The sequence below is a fragment of the Oncorhynchus mykiss genome, chromosome 6 (assembly GCF_013265735.2).
Source record: "Oncorhynchus mykiss isolate Arlee chromosome 6, USDA_OmykA_1.1, whole genome shotgun sequence".
NCBI lineage: Eukaryota > Metazoa > Chordata > Actinopteri > Salmoniformes > Salmonidae > Oncorhynchus > Oncorhynchus mykiss.
The window spans coordinates 9564910-9590669 of NC_048570.1; the positions used below are offsets into that span (position 1 = coordinate 9564910).

A 25760-nucleotide genomic window follows, 5' to 3' on the forward strand; every position below is an offset into this window, starting at 1 on the left:
GTTTTATAGTATGACGAATACAAGTGAACAAAGCTGGATAAAATATAAATATTTTCCCCAAATGATTTGAGGGAGTGCACACTTGGGGCTATTCTGTATTGAGTGGTTAACAAAGAAATAGGTACTCTTATATGCTTCATTTAGAGTCATTTCTGTAACTTTAGTTGTTCTACAAACATTGGTCTATATGTTTTAGATGTTTAATACATTGTTAGGCTGCATGATGAGACTGTAATGATGATTTGAAAAAAGACATGAGCTCTGCTTTGTTTTTTTGCACAGGCTGTACACACTTCATCAGTCTCTCATTCACAATTTGACAAACACTTGATAATGCCTCGAAGTTTACGTGGCATCCCTGTTTGTGGCCTTAATGCACCCTTAAAAATCCATCCCTGTTTGTGGCCTTAATGCACCCTTAAAAATCCATCCCTGTTTGTGGCCTTAATGCACCCTTAAAAATCCATCCCTGTTTGTGGCCTTAATGCACCCTTAAAAATCCATCCCTGTTTGTGGCCTTAATGCACCCTTAAAAATCCATCCCTGTTTGTGGCCTTAATGCACCCTTAAAAATCCATCCCTGTTTGTGGCCTTAATGCACCCTAAAAAATCCATTCCTGTTTGTGGCCTTAATGCACCCTTAAAAATCCATCCCTGTTTGTGGCCTTAATGCACCCTTAAAAATCCATCCCTGTTTGTGGCCTTAATGCACCCTTAAAAATCCATCCCTGTTTGTGGCCTTAATGCACCCTTAAAAATCCATCCCTGTTTGTGGCCTTAATGCACCCTTAAAAATCCATCCCTTTTTGTGGCCTTAATGCACCCTTAAAAGTCCATCCCTGTTTGTGGCCTTAATGCACCCTTAAAAATCCATCCCTGTTTGTGGCCTTAATGCACCCTTAAAAATCCATCCCTGTTTGTGGCCTTAATGCACCCTTAAAAATCCATCCCTGTTTGTGGCCTTAATGCACCCTTAAAAATCTATCCCTGTTTGTGGCCTTAATGCACCCTTAAAAATCCATCCCTGTTTGTGGCCTTAATGCACCCTTAAAAATCCATCCCTGTTTGTGGCCTTAATGCACCCTTAAAAATCCATCCCTGTTTGTGGCCTTAATGCACCCTTAAAAATCCATCCCTGTTTGTGGCCTTAATGCACCCTTAAAAATCCATTCCTGTTTGTGGCCTTAATGCACCCTTAAAAATCCATCCCTGTTTGTGGCCTTAATGCACCCCTTAAAAATCCATCCCTGTTTGTGGCCTTAATGCACCCTTAAAAATCCATTCCTGTTTGTGGCCTTAATGCACCCTAAAAAAATCCATTCCTGTTTGTGGCCTTAATGCACCCTTAAAAATCCATCCCTGTTTGTGGCCTTAATGCACCCTTAAAAATCCATCCCTGTTTGTGGCCTTAATGCACCCTTAAAAATCCATCCCTGTTTGTGGCCTTAATGCACCCTTAAAAATCCATCCCTGTTTGTGGCCTTAATGCACCCTTAAAAATCCATCCCTGTTTGTGGCCTTAATGCACCCTAAAAAATCCATTCCTGTTTGTGGCCTTAATGCACCCTTAAAAATCCATCCCTGTTTGTGGCCTTAATGCACCCTTAAAAATCCATCCCTGTTTGTGGCCTTAATGCACCCTTAAAAATCCATCCCTGTTTGTGGCCTTAATGCACCCTTAAAAATCCATCCCTGTTTGTGGCCTTAATGCACCCTTAAAAATCCATCCCTTTTTGTGGCCTTAATGCACCCTTAAAAATCCATCCCTGTTTGTGGCCTTAATGCACCCTTAAAAATCCATCCCTGTTTGTGGCCTTAATGCACCCTTAAAAATCCATCCCTGTTTGTGGCCTTAATGCACCCTTAAAAATCCATCCCTGTTTGTGGCCTTAATGCACCCTTAAAAATCCATCCCTGTTTGTGGCCTTAATGCACCCTTAAAAATCCATCCCTGTTTGTGGCCTTAATGCACCCTTAAAAATCCATCCCTGTTTGTGGCCTTAATGCACCCTTAAAAATCCATCCCTGTTTGTGGCCTTAATGCACCCTTAAAAATCCATTCCTGTTTGTGGCCTTAATGCACCCTTAAAAATCCATCCCTGTTTGTGGCCTTAATGCACCCCTTAAAAATCCATCCCTGTTTGTGGCCTTAATGCACCCTTAAAAATCCATTCCTGTTTGTGGCCTTAATGCACCCTAAAAAAATCCATTCCTGTTTGTGGCCTTAATGCACCCTTAAAAATCCATCCCTGTTTGTGGCCTTAATGCACCCTAAAAAATCCATCCCTGTTTGTGGCCTGGGTGCTGTGCTTTGTACATCTCCCTCAGTGTGCTGCGCAAACCAAAACGCAACTTTCACTCACATGGCTCTCCATCACGTGATCGGGTCTTTCTCACAGGCTACAAGTGAAGACAGACACATCAGGGACACAACTAATGCGTCCTTATCCAATTCCGAGGCGCATATTGAAGATATTGGAAGAACTGTCCACATGTACTTTTCATCAGCCAACAAAATGAGTAGGCCTAACAAACAACAAAAGCAGTACCCTATGTCAATCAACTATCTACTTCTTTTAGCTTAAAATCTTGATAAACTATTAGGCTATTTCTTCACATTATAACCACAGCAATGCACACATGGTAGTAGGCTATAAACGCAAATGTTCCTCAATCTACACACAATACCCCATAATGACAACGTGAAAACAGGTTTTTTTCCTTTTTTTTTTCTTCTACAAAATAAAAACAAATACATTATTTACCCAACCCTTGTGTTGTCTTAAGGGTCAAATATGATCTGCCACTATGTTTAACAGAAGAGAGAAACCTCGAAATTATATTTTTTCAACTTGAAACTTGATGACTTTTCCTAGAGTGACCTCAAAATTAGAAAAAGTGAAACGTCGCATTTGTTCATATTTCCATGAAAGCTGTACATCACTATGGTACAAAGATTGTCTTAGGGTCATTTTTGACCCGGCAGTTATAAAATCATTTACACATCACAAAAAAACACAAAGACACACACACACACACTGAGAAATTGAGATTGTGTGCTACTGATTGAACTCAGACAAAACCTAAAACGTTCTTGTGTATATGCAGCATCTTCCCTCTACGACCCCAGACATGACTCAGGTTCACAGAGAAAATTAAAACAAGAGAACAAATGATTTAGAAGAGGAGGAGGTATCTGAAGAAGAGGATGGGGAAGAAGCACGATGCATATTCTTCAGATGAAGAAGAAATCCCCCAAACTGGAAGATACATTTTTTTTGTCAAAGAACAGCTAAATAACATGGTCCTTGTCACCATATGACATCCAGGGCAGGATGGCAGCACAGAATGTCATAAGGATGACCTCAAGGCCCACAAGACATGCAGTTGCCCATGCCCAGGACATCGCCTCCACATTCTACATGTTCATCACACCAGCCATCGAAAAAATAATCCTGGAGATGACACGTTTGGAGGTTTTCTGTAAATATGGAGACAACTGGAAAAGGATGGATGAGATTGACCTGCATGCCTACATAGGGCTGATAATCTTTGCGGGTGTGTATAGGTCCCGAGGCGAGGCTACATGTAGTCTCTGGGATGCAGAGAGTGGAAGGGTGATTTTCCGTGCCACGATGCCACTGAAAGTCTTTCACACTTTCTCAAGAATGCTACGATTTGATAACCGTGAGTCAAGACCTGCAAGACGTATGAGAGACAAACTGGAGGCCATAAGAGAGGTCTAGGAGGAGTGGGTGGAGCCATAAGAGCGGTCTGGGAGAAGTGGGTGGAGCCATAAGAGATGTCTGGGAGAAGTGGGTGGAGCCATAAGAGAGGTCTGGGAGAAGTGGGTGGAGCCATAGGAGAGGTCTGGGAGAAGTGGGTGGAGCCATAAGAGTGGTCTGGGAGAAGTGGGTGGAGCCATAGGAGAGGTCTGGGAGAAGTGGGTGGAGCCATAGGAGAGGTCTGGGAGAAGTGGGTGGAGCCATAAGAGAGGTCTGGGAGAAGTGGGTGGAGCGTCTGCCGTACCTCTACAACTCCGGGCCTGAAGTAACAGTGGATGAGCAACTGGTTCCATTCAGAGTTACATTTTTATTTTCATATCTGTAATGTAAGTGATTTACACTGTTAATTGTATTGTGTATTGCTGTAAAATCATTGTTTTCTGTGACACTGATACTAATTACTGATAGTAATCTCTTTTGTCAAAAGGTCGCTGACCTTTCCGGCAGTATATGCCCAGCGGGTTGTGCTTGATGTGACAGATAGACTGAGGAGGCACAATGTCACTGGTGACAATTTCTTCACCTCTTATGAACTCAGCCAGCAGCTCCTGAAGAAGAAGTTCACCATGTTAGAAAGAACGAGCCTGAGCTCCCCCTGCACTCTTCGCAACAAGGGGGAGGGAGGCCTTCTCATCAAAGTTTGCCTTCACCCCCACCACCGCTCTAGTTTCTTACCTCCCAAAGAGGAACAAGAATGTGGTCCTCCTGAGCACACTGCACAAAACAGCTGAGATCAGTGATCGTGAGGACAGCAAGCCAGCCATCATCCTGGACTACAACCACAACAAAGGAGGTGTGGACAACCTGGACAAGGTGATTGGAACTTACAGCTGCAGGAGGATGACAGCCCGCTGGCCCCTGGTCACCTTCCATAACGTAATTTATGTGTCCTCATACAACGCCTTCGTGATATGGAACAAGATCAACCCTACCTGGATGCCTGATAAGCGGAACAAGAGGAGGGAGCAGCTGGAAAAGGCACTTGTAACCCCACACATTCAAAGAAAGGAGCGCCTCCCCCGCACAGCGGCCTCTGCAGCCCTTGTGAAAACTGTTCAGGGGGCTGAATCTTGGCCTGATCTACCTGAGGCTGCAGCTGGGGCAGGCAAGAGGAGGAGATGCCAATTCTGTCCCCCAATGGACTGGAAAACAATACTATGTGCTGCATATGTGAGAAATACATCTGCAAAGTCCATGCACACACACTAGCATACTGTCCTACATGTGCTAATTAGAGTTGATTTGATCTATATTCTTCACATTTTTGTCTTGTATCTTTTATTCTTATTTATTGTTATTTATACACCTTGTGGGTGGGGGCAATGGTTAAAAAAATGGGAGAAGACTATTATTTTGTTGTTGAATTCCTCATTGTACAGTATATAAGAATATACCACTATGTTGCCAAGACTGTTATGGTTTCCCTTCAATAGAATGCATTTAAAACTACTTTCTGCACATTTCTCCTACTTTCTTATGCTATGCAAGTGCTATCTCTTGCTAAAAATGTTTACAACTATGCAGTACCTTCAGCAATGATAATAAACCTGACCGGTTGTTACTTCATAAAAATAGATTTGGGGTTTAAAATTCAATTAAGCTGCTTTATTTTAGGGGTTTAGTGAAGGCGGGTCATTGTTAGGACAAGGAAGGAGACAAGGAAGGGGACAAGGAAGGAGACAAGGAAGGGGACAAGGAAGGGGACAAGGAAGGGGACAAGGAAGGAGACAAGGAAGGGGACTATACAGAATGTTAGGACTACACAAGGGTTAAGTATTCAGACCCTTTGCTGTGAGACTGAAAATTGAGGCCACCTGTGGTAAATTCAATTGATTGGACATGATTTGGAAAGGCACACACCTGTCTATATAAGGTCCCAGAGTTGACAGTGCATGTCAGAGATAAAAACCAAGCCATGAGGTGGAAGGAATTGACCGTAGAGCTCCGAGACAGGATTGTGTCGAGGCACAGATCTGGGGAAGGGTAGCAAAACATTTCTGCAGCATTGAAGGTCCCCAAGAACACAGTGGCCTCCATCATTCTTAAATGGAAGAAGTTTGGAACCATCAAGACTCTTCCTATAAATGGCCATCCAACGAAACTGAGCAATCGGGGAGAAAGGCCTTGGTCAGAGAGGTGACCAGGAACCCAATGGTTACTCTGGCGGAGTTCCTTTGTGGAGATGGGACAACCGTCTCTGCAGCAGTCCACCAATCAGGCCTTTATGGTAGAGTGGCCAGACAGAAGCCACCCCTTCGTAAAAGGCACATGACAGCCCGCTTGGAGTTTGCAAAAAGGCACCTAAATGATTCAGACCACGAGAAACAACATTCTCTGAGCTGATGAAACCAGGATGGAACACTTCTGGAGGAAAACTGGCACCATCCCTACAGTGAAGCATGGTGGTGGCAGCATGTGTTGATGTTTTTCAGTGGCAGGGACTGGGAGACTAGTCAGGATCGAGGGAAAGATGAACGGAGCATAGTAAATAGAAATCCTTGATGAAAACCGGCTCCAGAGTGCTCAGGACCTCAGTCTGGGGGCGAAGATTCACCTTCCATCAGAACAACGACCTAAAGCACACAGCCAAGACAACGCAGGAGTGGCTTTGGGACAAATGTAGTTGAGTGGCCCAGCCAGAGCCCGGACTTGAACTCGATCTAATATCTCTGGAGAGACCTGAAAATAGCTGTGCATAGACGCTCCCCATCCAACCTGACACACTTTGAGAGGATCTGCAGAGAAGAATCGGAGCAACTCCCCAAATGCAGATGTGCCAAGCTTGTAGTGTCATACCCAAGAAGACTCAAGGCTGTAATCGCTTCCAAAGGTGCTTCAACAAAGTACTGAGTAAAGGGTCTGAATACTTATGTAAATGTGATATTTAAATAAATTAGCAAACTTTTTTTTTTACGTGTGTTTTACAGATTGAATAAACAGATTTTTACAAAACCTGGAAAAACCACTTTTTTTTGTTGCTGTGCCATACGTTATATTCAGAAAATAGACATTTCTTCTTGTACTTCACACAGATTTTTTTGTTTGTTTCCGTGAAAAAAATGTCACCTTTTTGGGTCCTCACCAGTTTGCCTCCCTGATTTCTGTGTGTGGTCTGCAGCATGGGTTCCTCTGTGGAATGCCCTCCCTAACCCTATCCAACCGTTTGTTTGTTTTGCCTTTTTCAAAGAAAGGGAGATGTTTGAGTTATTAGGCAGCCCTCCTCCTATTACTCCTCTGGGGCGTCTGCTTTAGGTTGCATCCAGAAATATCACCCTATTCCCCATATAGTTCACTTCTTTTGACCAAGTGCCCTTTTGACCAGGGCCCCATAGGGATTAACTCCCAAGAAAGTATTTCCTTCATATCAAACCTGCGATGTCCGCCGCGGCCAGCTCTGAACTGATGGAATGCAATTAAGATGGAGAGGACAGATCAGAAAGGGAGAGGGAAAGACGGAGCCTGTGTATAGTTTTGTGTTCTCTCTCTCTCGGATACCTTCCACTCCCTTTTTGCTTCTTGTGGTCTCTTTCGCTCCTGATCGTACCTGATATTTCCCCATATCACGACACAGATCAGTGTTGTGATAGGTGGAAAGATCAGATCAGTGATGTGATAGGTGGAAAGATCAGATCAGTGATGTGATCAGATATGTGTAGTAATAAGATCAGGTCTGTGTTGTGATAATGGGAAAGATCGGGTCTGTGTTGTGATCAGGGGAAAGATCAGGTCTGTGTTGTGATCAGATATCTGTAGTAATAAGATCAGGTCTGTGTTGTAATCAGATATCTGTAGTAATAAGATCAGGTCTGTGTTGGGATAAGGGGAAAGATCAGGCCTGTGTTGTGATCAGGGGAAAGATCAGGTCTGTGTTGTGATCAGATATCTGTAGTAATAAGATTAGATCAGTGTTGTGATCAGATATGTGTAGTAATAAGATCAGGTCTGTGTTGTAATCAGATATCTGTAGTAATAAGATCAGATCAGTGTTGTGATCAGATATGTGTAGTAATAAGATCAGGTCTGTGTTGTAATCAGATATCTGTAGTAATAAGATCAGATCAGTGTTGTGATCAGATATGTGTAGTAATAAGATCAGGTCTGTGTTGTGATCAGATATGTGTAGTAATAAGATCAGGTCTGTGTTGTGATAAGGGGAAAGGTTTAGCCCAACATCAGTATTAAATGCTTTGGCTGATCCATAACCAATTTGAACAACTTTGAATTTCAAACAGAACAGCACAGAAAGTTATGTAACTACACAATGACGGCCTTTTAAATTCCACTAGCAGCCCGTGGTGGAGCGCAGAACTCAACACGGGACCATTTTAATGTGGGTTAAATAGCATTAGCATATTAATGGGAGAAACTACTGCCAGCTTTCTCAAGAGGGGAAAATCCATCAGCGCCGCCAGCCAGCCAGTCCAGGAGCCATTGGAAAGCAGATGAGTCTAGAGAGTAGAGTCGGAGTTTATTAAGCTAGCAGAGACAAAAGTCCTTCTCCCCCCCCCCTCCCCCTCCTCCAGCCATTCCACTCCTCATCCCCTCCTCCTCTCCTCCCCCAACCCCTCTGCTGGGCCCTTTCAGACCGTCTGCCCTCATGCTGGGCCCTTGATGGATGCCCCCGCACTTCAGAGGGACAGTGTGTGAGGGTGGGGCGGGTACATAGTGTCCCAGCGTTTTGGAAAAGAGGTCCTCCTCCTCGCATGTAATCCTGCGCCTCGAGCAAATCACCCCTGACATCCACACTGCCAAAGTGAGACCACAGATCACCGTTGACAGCCACACTGCCAAAGTGAGACCACAGATCACCCCTGACAGCCACACTGCCAAAGTGAGATCACAAATCAGTTGCGCACCTCTTCTGGCACCCACACAGTCGCAGGCACCCACACAGCCGCAGGCACACACGCAGGCACCCACACAGCCGCGGGCACCCACACAGCCGCAGGCACACACGCAGGCACCCACACAGCCGCAGGCACCCACACACACACACAGCCATACACACAGCTTGAAGTTTACACACGAACTAACACAAAAACATGTTGTTCTGCTAACTGGTGAAAAGGAGGAAATCTCAGTTTGTAGAATATTTTCGGAGGCTGGACATGCTGGAAGTTACACTTCGGTTGAGTGGAGAGAACAAGGTGTCTTGGGGAATGAGTTTAGGGGACCCAAAGTAGGGTAGAGGGGTACGGAGAAGAGGGGAGGGCGGGACTGTTTATTTGTAGAGTAATTTAGAAAGAGGGTACCCATTGTTAGCTGCTAATGACCAACGAGTGAAAAGAACAGAAGTCTGGTCGTGTAATGACCGGAAAAACAAATCTAGACTGGGATAGAGGAGAAACGAGAGTTCACTAGACATCTGGGTGTCTGTGTTGTCCTCCTCTTTTGTGAATTGCTTTTGTTGTTTTGTACTGAGGGGCAGTTTGGGTGCCTGTTGGTGTGCTTTGTGCCTCTCTTGGCTTCCTTCCCTTACTTGGCTCTCGTCGGAGACGGTGAGGTCTAAAGTAACAGTTGACGCCGTAACAGCCTTCACAGAATACTCCCTCAGATCCACAGGCATGCATGTGTATACATTTGCACGTCTGCACACACACAGCACAGGGGCGCTAGTATGCTGGCACACACACAGCACAGGGGCGCTAGTATGCTGACACACACACAACACAGGGGCGCTAGTATGCTGGCACACACACAGCACAGGGGCGCTAGTATGCTGGCACACACACAGCACAGGGGCACTAGTATGCTGGCACACACACAGCACAGGGGCGCTAGTATGCTGGCACACACACAGCACAGGGGCGCTAGTATGCTGGCACACACACAGCACAGGGGCACTAGTATGCTGGCACACACACAGCACAGGGGCGCTAGTATGCTGGCACACACACAGCACAGGGGCGCTAGTATGCTGGCACAGACATGCACACAGTCAGGGCGTGCGTGAGTGTGTGTCAGAGGGGGCGAGGTCGTTTGTAGCTGTGTGGTAAAGGCCTTACAGGGAAAAGGAAATGGCCTGTTACTGTCTCACTCCATCTCTTTATTAATGGAAATGCTTTTGGCAGAGATGATGTCATCTCAGTTCTAGCTACTCTGAATGTTTCTTCATGTGTAACCTGCTGTTTCAACCAGGGAGCAATCCTGTGCTGCTGGAGATGATCTAGGATCCGTTTGGACCTTTTTCCCACTAATGATTTAAGGTTAGAGTCTTCCTGTCAACACACTGGTAGTAACACTGGTAGTAACATTGGTAGTAACATTGGTAGTAGTTACACTGGTAGTAGCTACACTGGTAGTAGCTACACTGGTAGTAACAACACTGGTAGTAGTTACACTGGTAGTAGTTACACTGGTAGTAGTTACACTGGTAGTAGTTACACTGGTAGTAGTTACACTGGTAGTAGCAACACTGGTAGTTACACTGGTAGTAGTTACACTGGTAGTAGTTACACTGGTAGTAGCAACACTGGTAGTTACACTGGTAGTAGTTACACTGGTAGTAGCTACACTGGTAGTAGCAACACTGGTAGTAGTTACACTGGTAGTAGTTACACTGGTAGTAGTTACACTGGTGGTAATAACACTGGTAGTTACACTGGTAGTTACACTGGAAGTAGCAACACTGGTAGTAACACTGGTGGTAGATCCACTGGTAGTAGTTACACTGGTAGTTACACTGGTAGTAGTTACTCTGGTAGTAGTTACACTGGTAGTAGTTACACTGGTAGTAGCAACACTGGTAGTAGCTACACTGGTAGTAGTTACACTGGTAGTAGTTACACTGGTAGTAGTTACACTGGTTGTAGCAACACTGGTAGTTACACTGGTAGTAGTTACACTGGTAGTAGTTACACTGGTAGTAACAACACTGGTAGTTACACTGGTAGTAGTTACACTGGTGGTAGATCCACTGGTAGTAGTTACACTGGTAGTTACACTGGTAGTAGTTACACTGGTAGTAGTTACACTGGTAGTAGTTACACTGGTAGTAGTTACACTGGTAGCAATACTGGTAGTAGTTACACTGGTAGTAGTTACACTGGTAGTAGCAACACTGGTAGTAGTTACACTGGTAGTAGTTACACTGGTAGTAGTTACACTGGTAGTAGTTACACTGGTAGTTGTTACACTGGTAGTAGTTACACTGGTAGTAACACCACTGGTAGTAACACCACTGGTAGTAACACCACTGGTAGTAGCAACACTGGTAGTAGCACCACTGGTAGTAACACCACTGGTAGTAACAACACTGGTAGTAGCAACACTGGTAGTAGCAACACTGGTAGTAACAACACTGGTAGTAGCAACACTGGTAGTAACACCACTGGTAGTAACAACACTGGTAGTAACAACACTGGTAGTAACAACACTGGTAGTAACACCACTGGTAGTAACAACACTGGTAGTAACACCACTGGTAGTAACACCACTGGTAGTAACAACACTGGTAGTAGCACCACTGGTAGTAACACCACTGGTAGTAGTTACACTGGTAGTAACAACACTGGTAGTAGTAGCACTGGTAGTAGTTACACTGGTAGTAACAACACTGGTAGTAGCAACACTGGTAGTAGCAATACTGGTAGTAGCTGCACTGGTAGTAGCAACACTGGTAGTAACAACACTGGTAGTAGTAGCACTGGTAGTAGTTACACTGGTAGTAGTTACACTGGTAGTAGCAACACTGGTAGTAACAACACTGGTAGTAGCAACACTGGTAGTAGCAATACTGGTAGTAGTTACACTGGTAGTAGCAACACTGGTTGTAACAACACTGGTAGTAGCACCACTGGTAGTAACACCACTGGTAGTAGCAACACTGGTAGTAGCAACACTGGTAGTAACAACACTGGTAGTAGCAACACTGGTAGTAGCAACACTGGTAGTAACACCACTGGTAGTAGCTACACTGGTAGTAACACCACTGGTAGTAGCTACACTGGTAGTAACACCACTGGTAGTAATAACACTGGTAGTAGCACCACTGGTAGTAACACCACTAGTAGTAGCAACACTGGTAGTAACACTGGTAGTAGCAACACTGGTAGTAACAACACTGGTAGTAGCAACACTGGTAGTAGCAACACTGGTAGTAACACCACTGGTAGTAGCTACACTGGTAGTAACACCACTGGTAGTAGCTACACTGGTAGTAACACCACTGGTAGTAGCTACACTGGTAGTAACACCACTGGTAGTAACACCACTGGTAGTAACAACACTGGTAGTAGCACCACTGGTAGTAACACCACTTGTAGTAGCACCACTGGTAGTAACACCACTGGTAGTAGCACCACTGGTAGTAACACCACTGGTAGTAGCTACACTGGTAGTAACACCACTGGTAGTAACAACACTGGTAGTAGCTACACTGGTAGTAACACCACTGGTAGTAACACTGGTAGTAGCAATACTGGTAGTAGCTGCACTGGTAGTAGCAACACTGGTAGTAACACCACTGGTAGTAGTTACACTGGTAGTAACACCACTGGTAGTAGCAACACTGGTAGTAACACCACTGGTAGTAGCACCACTGGTAGTAACACCACTGGTAGTAGCTACACTGGTAGTAACACCACTGGTAGTAACAACACTGGTAGTAGCTACACTGGTAGTAACACCACTGGTAGTAACACTGGTAGTAGCAATACTGGTAGTAGCTGCACTGGTAGTAGCAACACTGGTAGTAACAACACTGGTAGTAGTAGCACTGGTAGGAGTTACACTGGTAGTAGTTACACTGGTAGTAGCAGCACTGGTAGTAACAACACTGGTAGTAGCAACACTGGTAGTAGCAATACTGGTAGTAGTTACACTGGTAGTTGTTACACTGGTAGTAGTTACACTGGTAGTTGTTACACTGGTAGTAGCAACACTGGTAGTAGCAACACTGGTAGTAACAACACTGGTAGTAGCACCACTGGTAGTAACACCACTGGTAGTAGCTACACTGGTAGTAACACCACTGGTAGTAACAACACTGGTAGTAGCTACACTGGTAGTAACACCACTGGTAGTAACACTGGGAGTAGCAATACTGGTAGTAGCTGCACTGGTAGTAGCAACACTGGTAGTAACAACACTGGTAGTAGTAGCACTGGTAGGAGTTACACTGGTAGTAGTTACACTGGTTGTAGCAACACTGGTAGTAACAACACTGGTAGTAGCAACACTGGTAGTAGCAATACTGGTAGTAGTTACACTGGTAGTTGTTACACTGGTAGTAGTTACACTGGTAGTTGTTACACTGGTAGTAGCAACACTGGTAGTAGCAATACTGGTAGTAGTTACACTGGTAGTTGTTACACTGGTAGTAGTTACACTGGTAGTTGTTACACTGGTAGTAGTTACACTGGTAGTAGTTACACTGGTAGTTGTTACACTGGTAGTAGTTACACTGGTAGTTGTTACACTGGTAGTAGTTACACTGGTAGTAACACCACTGGTAGTAACACCACTGGTAGTAACACCACTGGTAGTAACAACACTGGTAGTAACACCACTGGTAGTAACAACACTGGTAGTAACAACACTGGTAGTAACAACACTGGTAGTAACAACACTGGTAGTAACACCACTGGTAGTAACACCACTGGTAGTAACAACACTGGTAGTAGCACCACTGGTAGTAACACCACTGGTAGTAGCACCACTGGTAGTAACAACACTGGTAGTAGCACTGGTAGTAGTTACACTGGTAGGAACAGATACAGATGCCTTCATTTATAGTCAATCTCTCTAAAAGGTTATGTATTAATGTAGGACGTTGATTGAATCAACGGTTTATGCATACTGTTATCTATAATATTTGTGAGTGTCAATTGTCTTGAATTCAATCATTTAGTTTGTAGACTGAAGTAGTATGTTTTGTTTTTCATAAATTATATGCACATATTGATGAAACACAGCAGAATTTGGAGGGGGAAAATAATGCCTAGTCTATTTATCAATGTCGAGCCAAACTGTTATCAACCACAGAGACAGAGGATCCCTTTTTGTTTTTCCACTGAGATCTCCTCCTGTTCATTTGCTTCACTACTTTTAACTGTGGGTGCCAGAGATTCTCACTGGCAGGTCCTCTGCTTGTTTTTTGAGAGGACGAGAATGTCCTCACCCCTCTCTTGCCCTTACTAGCTTACCCCTCTAGCTTCCCCCTCCTCTCCCTTGTTTCTCTCCCCAACCCCTGACCTTCTTCTCCATGGGCAACAGAAGCTCAGAGAGGTGTGAGAGGAGCAGGCAGAGGAGCAGGGCTAGTGGTGGGGGTTCCAGCCAGGGCCAGGAGCGATCAGCTGCCGTTTTGTTGTCTTATCCACAAGGAGTCCGGGGAGAGGGCTGGCCCTGTCCTGGCCAGCCCCACTACTACTACACACATACTGCACTGTGAGAGAGAGAAATGTAACTCCGCTCTCTCTCTCTCTCTCTCTCTCTCTCTCTCTCTCTCTCTCTCTCTCTCTCTCTCTCTCGCTCTCTCTCTCTCTCTCTCTCTCTCTCTCTCTCTCTCTTGCTCTCGCTCCCTCTCTCTCTCTCTCTCTCTTGCTCTCTCTCTCTCTCTCTTGCTCTCTCTCTCTCTCTCTCTCTCTCTCTCTCTCTTGCTCTCTCTCTCTCTCTCTTGCTCTCTCTCTCGTGCACTCTCTCTCTCTCTCACAGCTGGCCAGTCAGTGTGGAGCAGGAACAGTAATTGAGGCTGCTGTGTGTGTTGTGCAGAGTGGAGTTTCTCATACCGTGGACAGAGAGGAGACGGCGCATTCCCCAGTCTGAGCACACACACACACACAGGGGGGAGAGCGAGAACCAGGGAGTTGAGACATTGTGTGGAGGCCGGAGCCTGAGGGATTTCCCCCCTCATCTGTAGCCCGGCTAGCAATCGAGACACCATGCTGGTGCTGTGGGAAGGAGCACACTGGAGCCATCTCATCTTGCTTGGACTTTTGTCTCTGCGCTACCAGACCTACGGTGAGTACTACTGAGTGGACTAACACACCGCTCCGTACACTCTATCTCGCTCTCTCTGTCTGTCTCTCTCTCTTTCACACTCACTCTCTCCCCTACACAGCTCTCCTCAGTCCCAGGGTTAGGGGTAGTCCCCAGGGTGACTCAGACTGGGGAACGATCCATGGTAAGGGACCTGACACTTTCAGACTGGTCACACTATATACTGGATTGAAATATGTTGGGTGATATTTTACATATTAAGGATCACATGTACGGACGGCACAGTTGTCCAGGTGTGGAATGCTTTGAAGTCTATAGAGAATACGCAGCTTCATTTGCGTTGCTTTAAACAACAACAACCCCGGTATTCAGTTCCCTTCTCGTTTTGGTGGTATCAAAGTTGACCTTTTCTCTAGATTTCAATGGACTTGGATTTTAAAAATCGTCAATGACGCAGCCGAATACTCTTCTGGTTCAAAGTTATCGTTTTGATTTACAAAATTCAGTCTTCTTTCATTTATATTCACTCGAATAGTGATTAACACATGGCAATATTATATTGTTATAACATCTAGATTCAAGAATATATCCTCTTATTTTTAATGGAAGTAGGCTATTTGTTTTGGTGGCTTGGAATGATAATTTTTGTGGATTACAGTAACAGATGAATTTAGAGAAAAATCTGGAAATTCTATCGGTCGCTATGTCATAGGTTAATCTTAATAGCAAGGGTTGTTGGCTGCAAGCCGTTTACCAATTAGATGTATATTCTTGCTTGGGTTTGTCGTTCTATTTTTATTTATTGTAGTCATTGTAGTGGATTACAGTAACATCATTGTAGTGGATTACAGTAACATCATTGTAGTGGATTACAGTAACAGTAGCTTTAAGGGAAATGTGAGCGAGCAGCCTGCTCTTGGTCCATGTTAGTTAGAGTTAGGGTTTGTTTAGTGGTGTGTAAGTATCGCCCAGTGTCCCTGGCCGGCAGATAGATGGGGGTGTATTCATTTAGGAACCAAATGGGCAGAAACATGGAGGGGCCTACCTGAATTTTGTCCAATAACTAATTAAATGTTGTGCTACGGTCTGTACTAATGAATCCATCACAGAGCAGTCGGTCAACCAGGCAGGGATACGGAGCTGTCTCCCACTTGTTTGACACACAGTTGGACTCACAGCTTAAAAACCACTCAACCCTCCTTCTGCCAGGGCACACAATGATTGAGCTCACACACACACACACACACACACACACACATACACACACATGCACACACATGCACACACTTCCACCATGCAAGTACATATACACACATGCAGTCTCACAAAACACACACACACTCATGAAACACACGAATGCACACAGACTCTCAAAGCACGCATGCATCTGCGCACATCCACACACACAAAACACACACCCACACACAAAACACACACCCACACACAAAACACACAGGTTGCAGTGAGGGCACATCCTCTAAAACATATATGTTCTACAAAAACCAGACGTTTGTCCTATCAGGGAGTTCAATCTAACAGAATTAACCTGAAAATGCTGACCAAGTTCTCTAAATGGCGCTTATAGAAGAGACTGCGTTCATAGATGTAAGGTATCTTGTGTTGTGTCTGGTTCTATGTAGAGTTTATGATGTGAACAGGCTTAGGTTGGTCTCTGTAATGTTAAGTAAGAGTAAGTAGTCATACCCGTTCAGGGTAATGTATGTCCACAATGCACTGCTTTCTGTATGTTATACTTCTGTCATGTGCTGAAAATGTATGACAATCCACAACTTGCATTAAGTAGGCGACTGCACTGTTTAGTACTGCAAACCAGCAATTATCCATACTACTTGGTTTTCATTTAGTATTTTAGTTAACTCGATGAGTTAAGTCGTATTTGCTGATATTGAATTATTTCTTCCTTGGTAATAATTTGTAACACATTTCAGTTTTCCTTAGTCTGGGTTTACTATCATCAGCAGATAAATGAAGCGTACATTTATTTAGATCAATGAAATGAAACCCCATTGACTTGGTCAGCTTTTAACCCTTCGCTTCTGTTTGATTGGGCCTACACCCTTTATGTTCCTGGTCAATTTGACCCGTTGACCTGGAAGTAAATTAATATAGATATATGATTTTAACCTCCCAAAATGTGTTTTCTAGTAGCTGATAATGTCGTCTTTTCATCCCACGAGTTCATCGATGCAACTGGTCAACATTTAGAGAGAAATGCTTCATTACTTTACCAAAGTCGTAAATTAATCAAATTTACATTTTATTGTGAATTTCGTTTCCTTTTTTATTGTTGTCAAACTTCAGATCCAATGTACCTCTCTGAACATCACAGGGAAAATATACGGTCCCACTTGATTTTAATAGTCCAGATTTTCCATCTATACGGTACATTCGGAAAGTATTCAGACCCTTTCAATGTTCTACATGTTGTTACGTTACAGCCTTTTTCTATATGAAAAAAAAACCCCTCATCTACACAAACTACCCCATAATGTGTGTGTGTGTGTGTGTGTGTGTGTGTGTGTGTGTGTGTGTGTGTGTGTGTGTGTGTGTGTGTATATATAAACATTTACAGTTGAAGTCGGAAGTTTACATACGCCTTAGCCAAATACATTTAAACTCGGTATTTCACAATTCCTGACGTTTAATCCTAGTAAAAATTCCCTGTCTTAGGTCAGTTAGGATCACCACTTTATGTTAAGAATGTGAAATGTCAGAATAATAGTAGGAAGAATGATTTATTTCAGCTTTTATTTCTTTCATCACATTCCCAGTGGGTCAGAAGTTTACATGCACTCAATTAGTTTTTGGTAGCATTGCCTTTAAATTGTTTAACTTGGGTCAAACGTTTCGGGTAGCCTTCCACAAGCTTCCCACAATAAGTTGGGTGAATTTTGGCCCATTCCTCCTGACAGAGCTGGTGTAACTGAGTCTGGTTTGTAGGCCTCCTTGCTCACACAAGCTTTTTCAGTTCTACCCATAAATGTTCTATAGGATTGAGGTCAGGGCTTTGTGATGGCCACTCCAATACCGTGACTTTGTTGTCCTTAAGCCATTTTGCCACAACTTTGGAAGTATGCTTGGGATCATTGTCCATTTGGAAGACCCATTTGCAACCAAGCTTTAACTTCCTGACTGATGTCTTGAGATGTTGCTTCAATATATCCACATAATTTTCCTCCCTCATGATGCCATCTAGTTTGTGAAGTGCACCAGTCCCTCCTGCAGCAAAGCACCCCCACAACATGATGCTGCCACCTCGTGCTTCACGGTTGGGATGGTGTTCTTCAGCTTGCAAGCCCTACCCCCCTTTTTCCTCCTAATATAACGATGGTCATTATGGCCAAACAGTTCTATTTTGTTTCATCAGACCAGACGGCATTTGCTGCTGTTCTGGGGCTGATTTGCACTTTTTGCACCAAAGTACGTTCATCTCTAGGAGACAGAACGCGTCACCTTCCTGAGCGATATGATGGCTGCATGGTCCCATGGTGTTTATACTTACTTACTATTGTTTGAATAGATGAACGTGGTACCTTCAGGTGTTTGGAAATGGCTCCCAAGGATCAACCAGACTTGTGGGGGTCTACAATTTTTTTCTGAGGTATTGGCTGATTTATTTTGATTTTCCCATGATGTCAAGCGAAGAAGTACTGAGTTTGAAGGTAGGCCTTGAAATACATCCACAGATACACCTCCAATTGACTCAATTAGCCTATCAGAAGCTATCTGAAGCTTCTAAAGGCATGACATAATTTTCTGGAATTTTCCAAGCTGTTTAAAGGCACAGTCAACTTAGTGTATGTAAACCTCCGACCCACTGGAATTGTGATACAGTGAGTTGTAAGTGAAATAATCTAATGTCTCTAAACACTTGCTTGGAAAATTACTTGTGTCATGCACAAAGCAGATGTCCTGACTGACTTACTAAAACTAGTTTGTTAACAAGAAATTTGTAGAGTGGTTGAAAAACAAGTTTTAATGACTCCAACCTAAGTGCATGTAAACTTCCGACTTTAACTGTACATAAGTATTTAGACCCTTTACTCAGTATTTTGTTGAAGCACCTTTGGCAGTGAAAGCCTTGAGTCTTCTTGGGTATGAGGCTACAAGCTTGGTACACCTGTATATGCAGAGTTTCTCCCATTCTTCACTGTGGTCCTCTCACGCTCTGTCAGGCTGGATGGGGAGCGTCGCTGCACAGTTATTTTCAGGAACTTCCAGAGACCAAGTCGGGCTCTGGCTGGGCCACTAAACGACATTCAGAGAATTGTCCTGAAGCTACTCCTGCGTTGTCTTGTCTGTGTGCTTAGGGTCATTGTCCTGTTGAGAGATTAACCTTCTCTCCAGTCTAAGGTCCTGAGCGCTCTAGAGCAGGTTTTCATCAAGAATCTCTCTGTACTTTGCGCCGTTCACCTTTCCCTTCGATCCTGACGAGTCTCCCAGTTGCTGCTGCTGAAAAACACTGTGAAAGCGTAATGCTGCCGCCATCATGCTTAACTATAAGAGTGGTATCATGTTTCCTCCAGACTTGACGCTTGGCATTCAGGACCAAGTTTCATCAGACCAGAAAATCTTGTTTCTCATGATCTGAGAGTCCTTTAGATGCCTTTTGGCAAACTCCAAGTGGGCTTTCATGTGGCTTTTACTGAGGAGTGGCTTCCGTCTGGCCACTCTACCATAAAGGCCTGATTGGTGGAGTGTTGCAGAGATGGTTGTCCTTCTGGAAGTTTCTCCCATCTCCACAGAGGAACTCTAGAGCTCCCTGACCAAGTCCCTTCACGCCCGATTGATCAGTGTGGCCTGGCGGCCAGCTCTAGGTAGTCTTGGTGGTTCCAGTCTTCTTCCATTTAAGAATGTTGGAGGCCACTTTTCTTGGGAACCTTCAATGCTGCAGACATTTTTTGTTACCCTTCCCCAGATCTGTGCCTTGACACAATCCTGTCTTTGAGCTCTACGGACATTTCCTTTGACCTAATGTCTTAGTTTTTGCTCTGACATGCACTGTCAACTGTGGGACCTTTTTATATAGACAGGTGTGTGCCTTTCCAAATCATAAACAATTGAATTTACCACAGGTGGACTCCAATCAAGTTGTATAAACATCTCAAGGATGATCAATGGAAACAGGATGCACCTGAGCTCAATTTCAAGACTCATAGCAAAGGGTCTGAATATTTATGTAAATAAGGTATTTCTGTCTTTGTTTTTTATACATTTGCAAAAATGTATAAAAACCTGTTCACTTTGTCATTGTGGGGTATTGTGATGTCATTATGGGGTATTGTGATGTCATTATGGGGTATTGTGATGTCATTATGGGGTATTGTGTGTAGATGGGGGAAATATGTATTTAATCCATTTTAGAATAAGGCTGTAACATAACAAAATGTGGAAAAGGGGAAGGGGACTTTACGAATGCACTGTAGTTCTACAGATGGTCATATTATGAACAAACTGTTGATAAGCAACTGCTTGTTACGGTTGAGGTTATGGTAAGGTTTTAAATCAAAGTTAAGGTTAGGGTTAGGGTTAGAGCTAGGACTAGGGTTAGTAGATAGTTAGTTGACATTTTGTTGATAGCCCAACTGTAGACGCTCTACAGACTATCCAAATAGTCTTACCAAACATATTTATTTCCTTGTGATCATCATGGTTAGATCTTTACTTCACAGAATACAATTTGTCTCTAGCACAAAGGTCAAGGTCAAATTTGACTTCAGACCAGTGTTCTTCAGCCTCTGAGTCATAGGGAAATCCATACATATATCTATGTGATCAGCAAGGTTTCACCATTCCTGTGCAGAAAGCAGTTTATTTCTAGGACATAGCATTCTAAAGTTCAAGGTGCAGGGGTCAAACTGCAGGTCAAATTTACACAGAACATAATGGAAGGCACTTTTCCATTACCGTGTCAATTATTTTATTTTTTGATGTATTTTTTAAATGACATGTTTGACAGGTTTTAGACTCCTAGTTAGGAATGTAGATGAAGGGTTATGGTGAAGAAATTATGTAAAATAGCGTTTTAGTGATTTAAAACTCTGTTCTGGTTCAAATTAACTCTGAACATAAGGGAAGGGTTAAGCTTTTGTTAAGGATACAAACATTAAACTGGTTAAATGTTTTCATTTCTACACTCAAGGCCTTGTGTACAAATGTTTGTACTGTAGAACACCCTGTCAAGAACCAGACATATGTTCACCGATTTTAAAAGGGGAGTTCTACCAAGACCACTTGAAATGTGCCTTTGACTTTAGATAGACTAAATGGACGTGGAAGCATCCCCCATGTCCTCTTATGACTTGTTTAACTATCTCTTTCCTCTGCCTGTCTTCTTGGCCTTTTCATTATTCTGTCTGGCTTTCTTTTTTTCTCCACACTTCTCCAACTTCATTATGGAGGGAAAGTGTCAATGGTAGCAGGAAGAACAGTAGCCATCTGTTAGAACAGTAGCCAATAGTTTCATCAGTTCAGAGTGTGTAGTACACAACTTGACTATCATCAGTTTGGAATGCAGATTCTGTCCCATTAAATCATTGCAGCAGGCTACTGATTGCTCATTGGCTCTAAGCAGCAGGCTATTGATTGCTCATTGGCCCGATCTACTGAAACATCCCATTATTGTAATCTCATCAACATGATGTGTAGCTTCAGAGGGAGGACTGTAGTAGCCAGCCCACAGTTGATTCATTCCTAGTGTGGTGGAAATACAGCAGGGATTCATGCTGCTGTTATTGTAGCTACTTATGTATCGAACTATTGTCAGGTGAGAGGGCTTTGAAATGAAATGAGGTGAAATACAAGAGCAGCCTATTCAGGGATACAATAGAATGACTGTTTTCCCCAAGGGACCTTCAGTTGTTGCAAGGCGATAAGATGTTAAGATATTAAATAAATAGCACAATTCCCACTTAACATATACAAAACAATGCTGTACACGGTATAAACAAGATAAATATAGGTCACAATGAGGTTTGAGGACGAGCATAAGGAAAACACTGCTACATTAGTGCACCCCCTGCAGGTCAGCCAATATGGTTCACCCTTGTCGCCAGCCGGCAGGCATCAGCCTCCCACAGGTTGGTACAAGGTTAAATGAGTGGTTTAACTGACTATAGAGTTCAACGTGAGTCATAAAGTAAAATATTTGGCCAGGTGAAAAGTGAAGACTTGAGGAGAATGGCTAGAGAGAGATGTCTCCCTATCTCTTCAGGTAGTTGACTGAATTCACAGAGGAGACGGTCTTCCCTGTCTGAGGAGAGAAGAGAGAGTCTCCCCTGTCTGAGGAGAGAAGAGGGAGTCTCCCCTGTCTGAGGAGAGAAGAGAGAGCCTCCCGTGTCTGAGGAGAGAAGAGAGAGCCTCCCGTGTCTGAGGAGAGAAGAGAGCCTCCCGTGTCTGAGGAGAGAAGAGAGAGTCTCCCCTCTCTGAGAGAAGAGAGAGTCTCCCGTGTCTGAGGAGAGAAGAGAGAGTCTCCCGTGTCTGAGGAGAGAAGAGAGAGTCTCCCCTGTTTGAGGAGAGAAGAGAGAGTCTCCCCTGTCTGAGGAGAGAAGAGAGAGCCTCCCCTGTCTGAGGAGAGAAGAGAGAGCCTCCCGTGTCTGAGGAGAGAAGAGAGTCTCCCGTGTCTGAGGAGAAGAGAGAGTCTCCCTTGTCTGAGGAGAGAAGAGAGAGTCTCCCCTGTCTGAGGAGAGAAGAGAGAGTCTCCCCTGTCTGAGGAGATAAGAGAGTCTTCCCTGTCTGAGGAGAGAAGAGAGAGTCTCCCCTGTCTGAGGAGAGAAGAGAGAGTCTCCCCTGTCTGAGGAGAGAAGAGAGAGCCTCCCGTGTCTGAGGAGAGAAGAGAGAGTCTCCCCTGTCTGAGGAGAGAAGAGAGAGTCTCCCCTGTCTGAGGAGAGAAGACAGTCTCTCCTGTCTGAGGAGAGAAGAGAGAGTCTCCCCTGTCTGAGGAGAGAGTCATTCTAAGCATTTTAGCCTTGAGCATGTCTCAGCTATGCTATTGTGTCTTATGTGAAGGGCCCCTATTCATTAATTGTTTCAGAGTAGGAGTGTTGATCAGTTTAGACTTTTAGAGCATAATGAATAGGACTACAAGGACAGGAGGGACCTGGTCCTATATCAGCACTTCTACTCTGAGACTCTGTATGAATACGGGCCCAGAAGCACAACGTTTCGTTTATCAAGAAGACAAAGATCGAGGGGAAAGAAGGCGACGCCGCACAAAGCTGTTGGTACCTCAGGCCAGCACCAGACTAGCCCTGAGAGGAAGCGGTTAGTTTACATTTCATTGTGCTTTGTGGAAACGACACCATTAGGATCCATTTTCATATTCAAAGGACTGGAGTTGCTTTGCTTTTGCCACTACTTGTTAATGAGTTCTTTTTTGGGGGCAAAATGTCCAAAATATCCTATTGTGTTGTTGAGGTTTTTTTTTTTATGGTTTTGTCCTTAAAGTAATACAGGTTTTCGTTGAGCTGAGTTGATCTGTTTGGCATAACGGTGTTAGGTGTCACATGGAACTTTCCTACTTATAAACTGTCAAATAAACTACAGAATGAACTCTAATAAATCTCCAGACAAACAACAAGCGAGGTGTTGGACTGTAATAATATATTGCTGTAATCAATAGCTTTATAAAGAACCAAATAGTGGAAGACTGAAGTGTCCCTGGATCACCTTATTTTTAACCTCATTACATGTACATAGCAAGTCAATAATTGTTTATTAGCGTAAATTACAGTAATCACAATGCAAATGCTACTTCATATGGTTGTCCTTGTGTTATTGTCAACATGTCATTTAGGTTGTCTGCGATGCAGCCTTATTCCCTTATGAAGCCACATTATTCTAAGGGACTGCATCCCAGTGCTAGAGGCGTCACTACAGACCCTGGATCGATTCCAGGCTGTATCACAACTGGCCGTGATTGGGAGTCCCATAGGGTGGCGCACAATAGGCCCAGGGTCGTCCGGGTTAGGGGTTGGCTGGGGTAGGCTGTCATTGTAAATAAGAACTTGTTCTTAACTGACTTGCCTAGTTAAATACAGGTTAAATAAAAAAAATACCATATTCTACCACACTCTGGCTACAGAGGCATAATCATTTCAAAATGATTGTTTCAGAGGAAAAAAGAGAGCGAGAGAATGAAAGGGAGGAAGAGGGAGAGAAGGTGAAAGAGGAGAGGGAAAGTGAGGGCGCTGTTCTGTGCTCCTCAGAGCTTGTTGGTCCAGTGGCTTCCTGACAGGATGTGTCTCGGGTTCCCCTCAGTAGAACCTGACACCCAGCCGTTCAGATGTGCAGCTCCGCTGGCCAGCCTAGGGCCCCAGGAGAGAGGAGGGTTGTCCTGGGGTGAGCGTGCCGGAGCCTGGGGCCCAGAGCACCTGTGGCTCTCTAATAACCAGGGGGAAAAGGAAAGGAAAGGAGAGGGTGGGGGGGACTAGGTATTAAGGGGCATTACATCCTGTAACATATACCCCCTTAGATTAACGGTCCTCATCTTCTTCTTAGCGTTTCAGCACCAGCTGAACCCTAACATATCCCATGTTTTGCTATAGACTGGTCTGTGGGAGTGTTTTGCTATAGACTGGTCTGTGGGAGTATTTCTATTGGCTGGTCTGTGGGAGTGTTTTGCTGTAGGATACTCTGTGGGAGTGTTTTGCTATAGAGTGGTCTGTGGGAGTGTTTTGCTATTGGCTGGTCTATGGGAGTATTTTTCTGTAGGATACTCTGTGGGAGTGTTTTTCTACTGGCTACTCTGTGGGAGTGTTTTTCTACTGGCTACTCTGTGGGAGTGTTTTTCTACTGGCTACTCTGTGGGAGTGTTTTTCTACTGGCTACTCTGTGGGAGTGTTTTTCTATAGTATACTCTGTGGGAGTGTTTTTCTATAGTATACTCTGTAGTGTATACTATAGAGTGTTTTGCTATAGACTGGTCTATGGGAGTGTTTTGCTATTGGCTGGTCTGTGGGAGTGTTTTGCTATTGGTTGGTCTGTGGGAGGGTTTTGCTATAGGCTGGTCTGTGGGAGTGTTTTGCTATAGGCTGGTCTGTGGGAGTGTTTTGCTAAAGGCTGATCTGTGGGAGTGTTTTGCTATAGGCTGGTCTGTGGGATTGTTTTGCTATAGGCTGGTCTGTGGGATTGTTTTGCTATAGACTACTCTGTGGGAGTGCTTTGCTATAGTGTACTCTAGGCTACTCTGTGGGAGTGTTTTGCTGTAGGCTACTCTGTGGGAGTGTTTTGCTATGGGCTGGTCTGTGGGAGTGCTTTGCTGTAGGTTGGTCTGTGGGAGTGTTTTGCTGTTGGCTGGTCTGTGGGAGTGTTTTTCGATAGGATACTCTGGGAGTGTTTTGCTATAGGATACTCTGGGAGTGTTTTGCTATAAGCTACTCTGTGGGAGTGTTTTGCTATAGTGTACTCTATAGGCTACTCTGTGGGAGTGTTTTGCAGTAGGCTACTCTGTGGGAGTTTTTTGCTATAGTATACTCTATAGGCTACTCTGGAAGTGTTTTGCTATAGTGTACTCTATAGGCTACTCTGTGGGAGTGTTTTGCAACAGGATACTCTGTGGGAGTGTTTTGCTATAACACACTCTATAGGCTACACTGTGGGAGTGTTTTTCTGTAGGCTACTCTATGGGAGTGATACAAATCTCCCCTTTTAATCAGGAACTAGTTGGGAGACTACTAAATGATGGGGCTTAATTCTCCTGGATGACATTTCCCCTAGGTACCGATCCAGGATCAGCTGTACTGCACCCCTCCAGGACAGTGTTAGTTAGGGCATCACTGAGAGGGGAGTACAGATAGATGAGAGGGTAGACAATGAGGCCTGGGGGGGGGGGGGGGGGGGTGCTTGGTGTTAGGTGGGGATGAAGGGGTAGTTCGATTAAGGGAATTTGTCTGTTTTGAACATGGTTTTAGTAGCCAATTCATGCAAAACCAAAAATAAGGCCTCCGGGAAGTCGTTTTGGACACTCGCATCAATATGAGTAAGCGAGGACTTTTCAGGACATTGTTTATCAAAGCA

General features: G+C 44.2%; 1 protein-coding gene across 5 annotated transcripts in view; it reads left to right on the forward strand.

Annotated features, from left to right (window-relative positions):
• The window catches only part of bmpr1ba (bone morphogenetic protein receptor, type IBa), a 156975-nt gene that overhangs the window by 86803 nt on the left and 44412 nt on the right, over positions 1–25760 (forward strand). For 3 of the 5 annotated variants that reach the window (XM_036979376.1, XM_036979377.1, XM_036979378.1), the window contains one exon: positions 14439–14744. In XM_036979376.1, the coding sequence (XP_036835271.1) occupies positions 14666–14744 (79 nt within the window). In that variant the 5' untranslated portion in view covers positions 14439–14665. The remainder of the gene's footprint in view (positions 1–14438; positions 14745–25760) is intronic. The other 2 variants (XM_036979379.1, XM_036979380.1) reach the window with 1 other exon arrangement.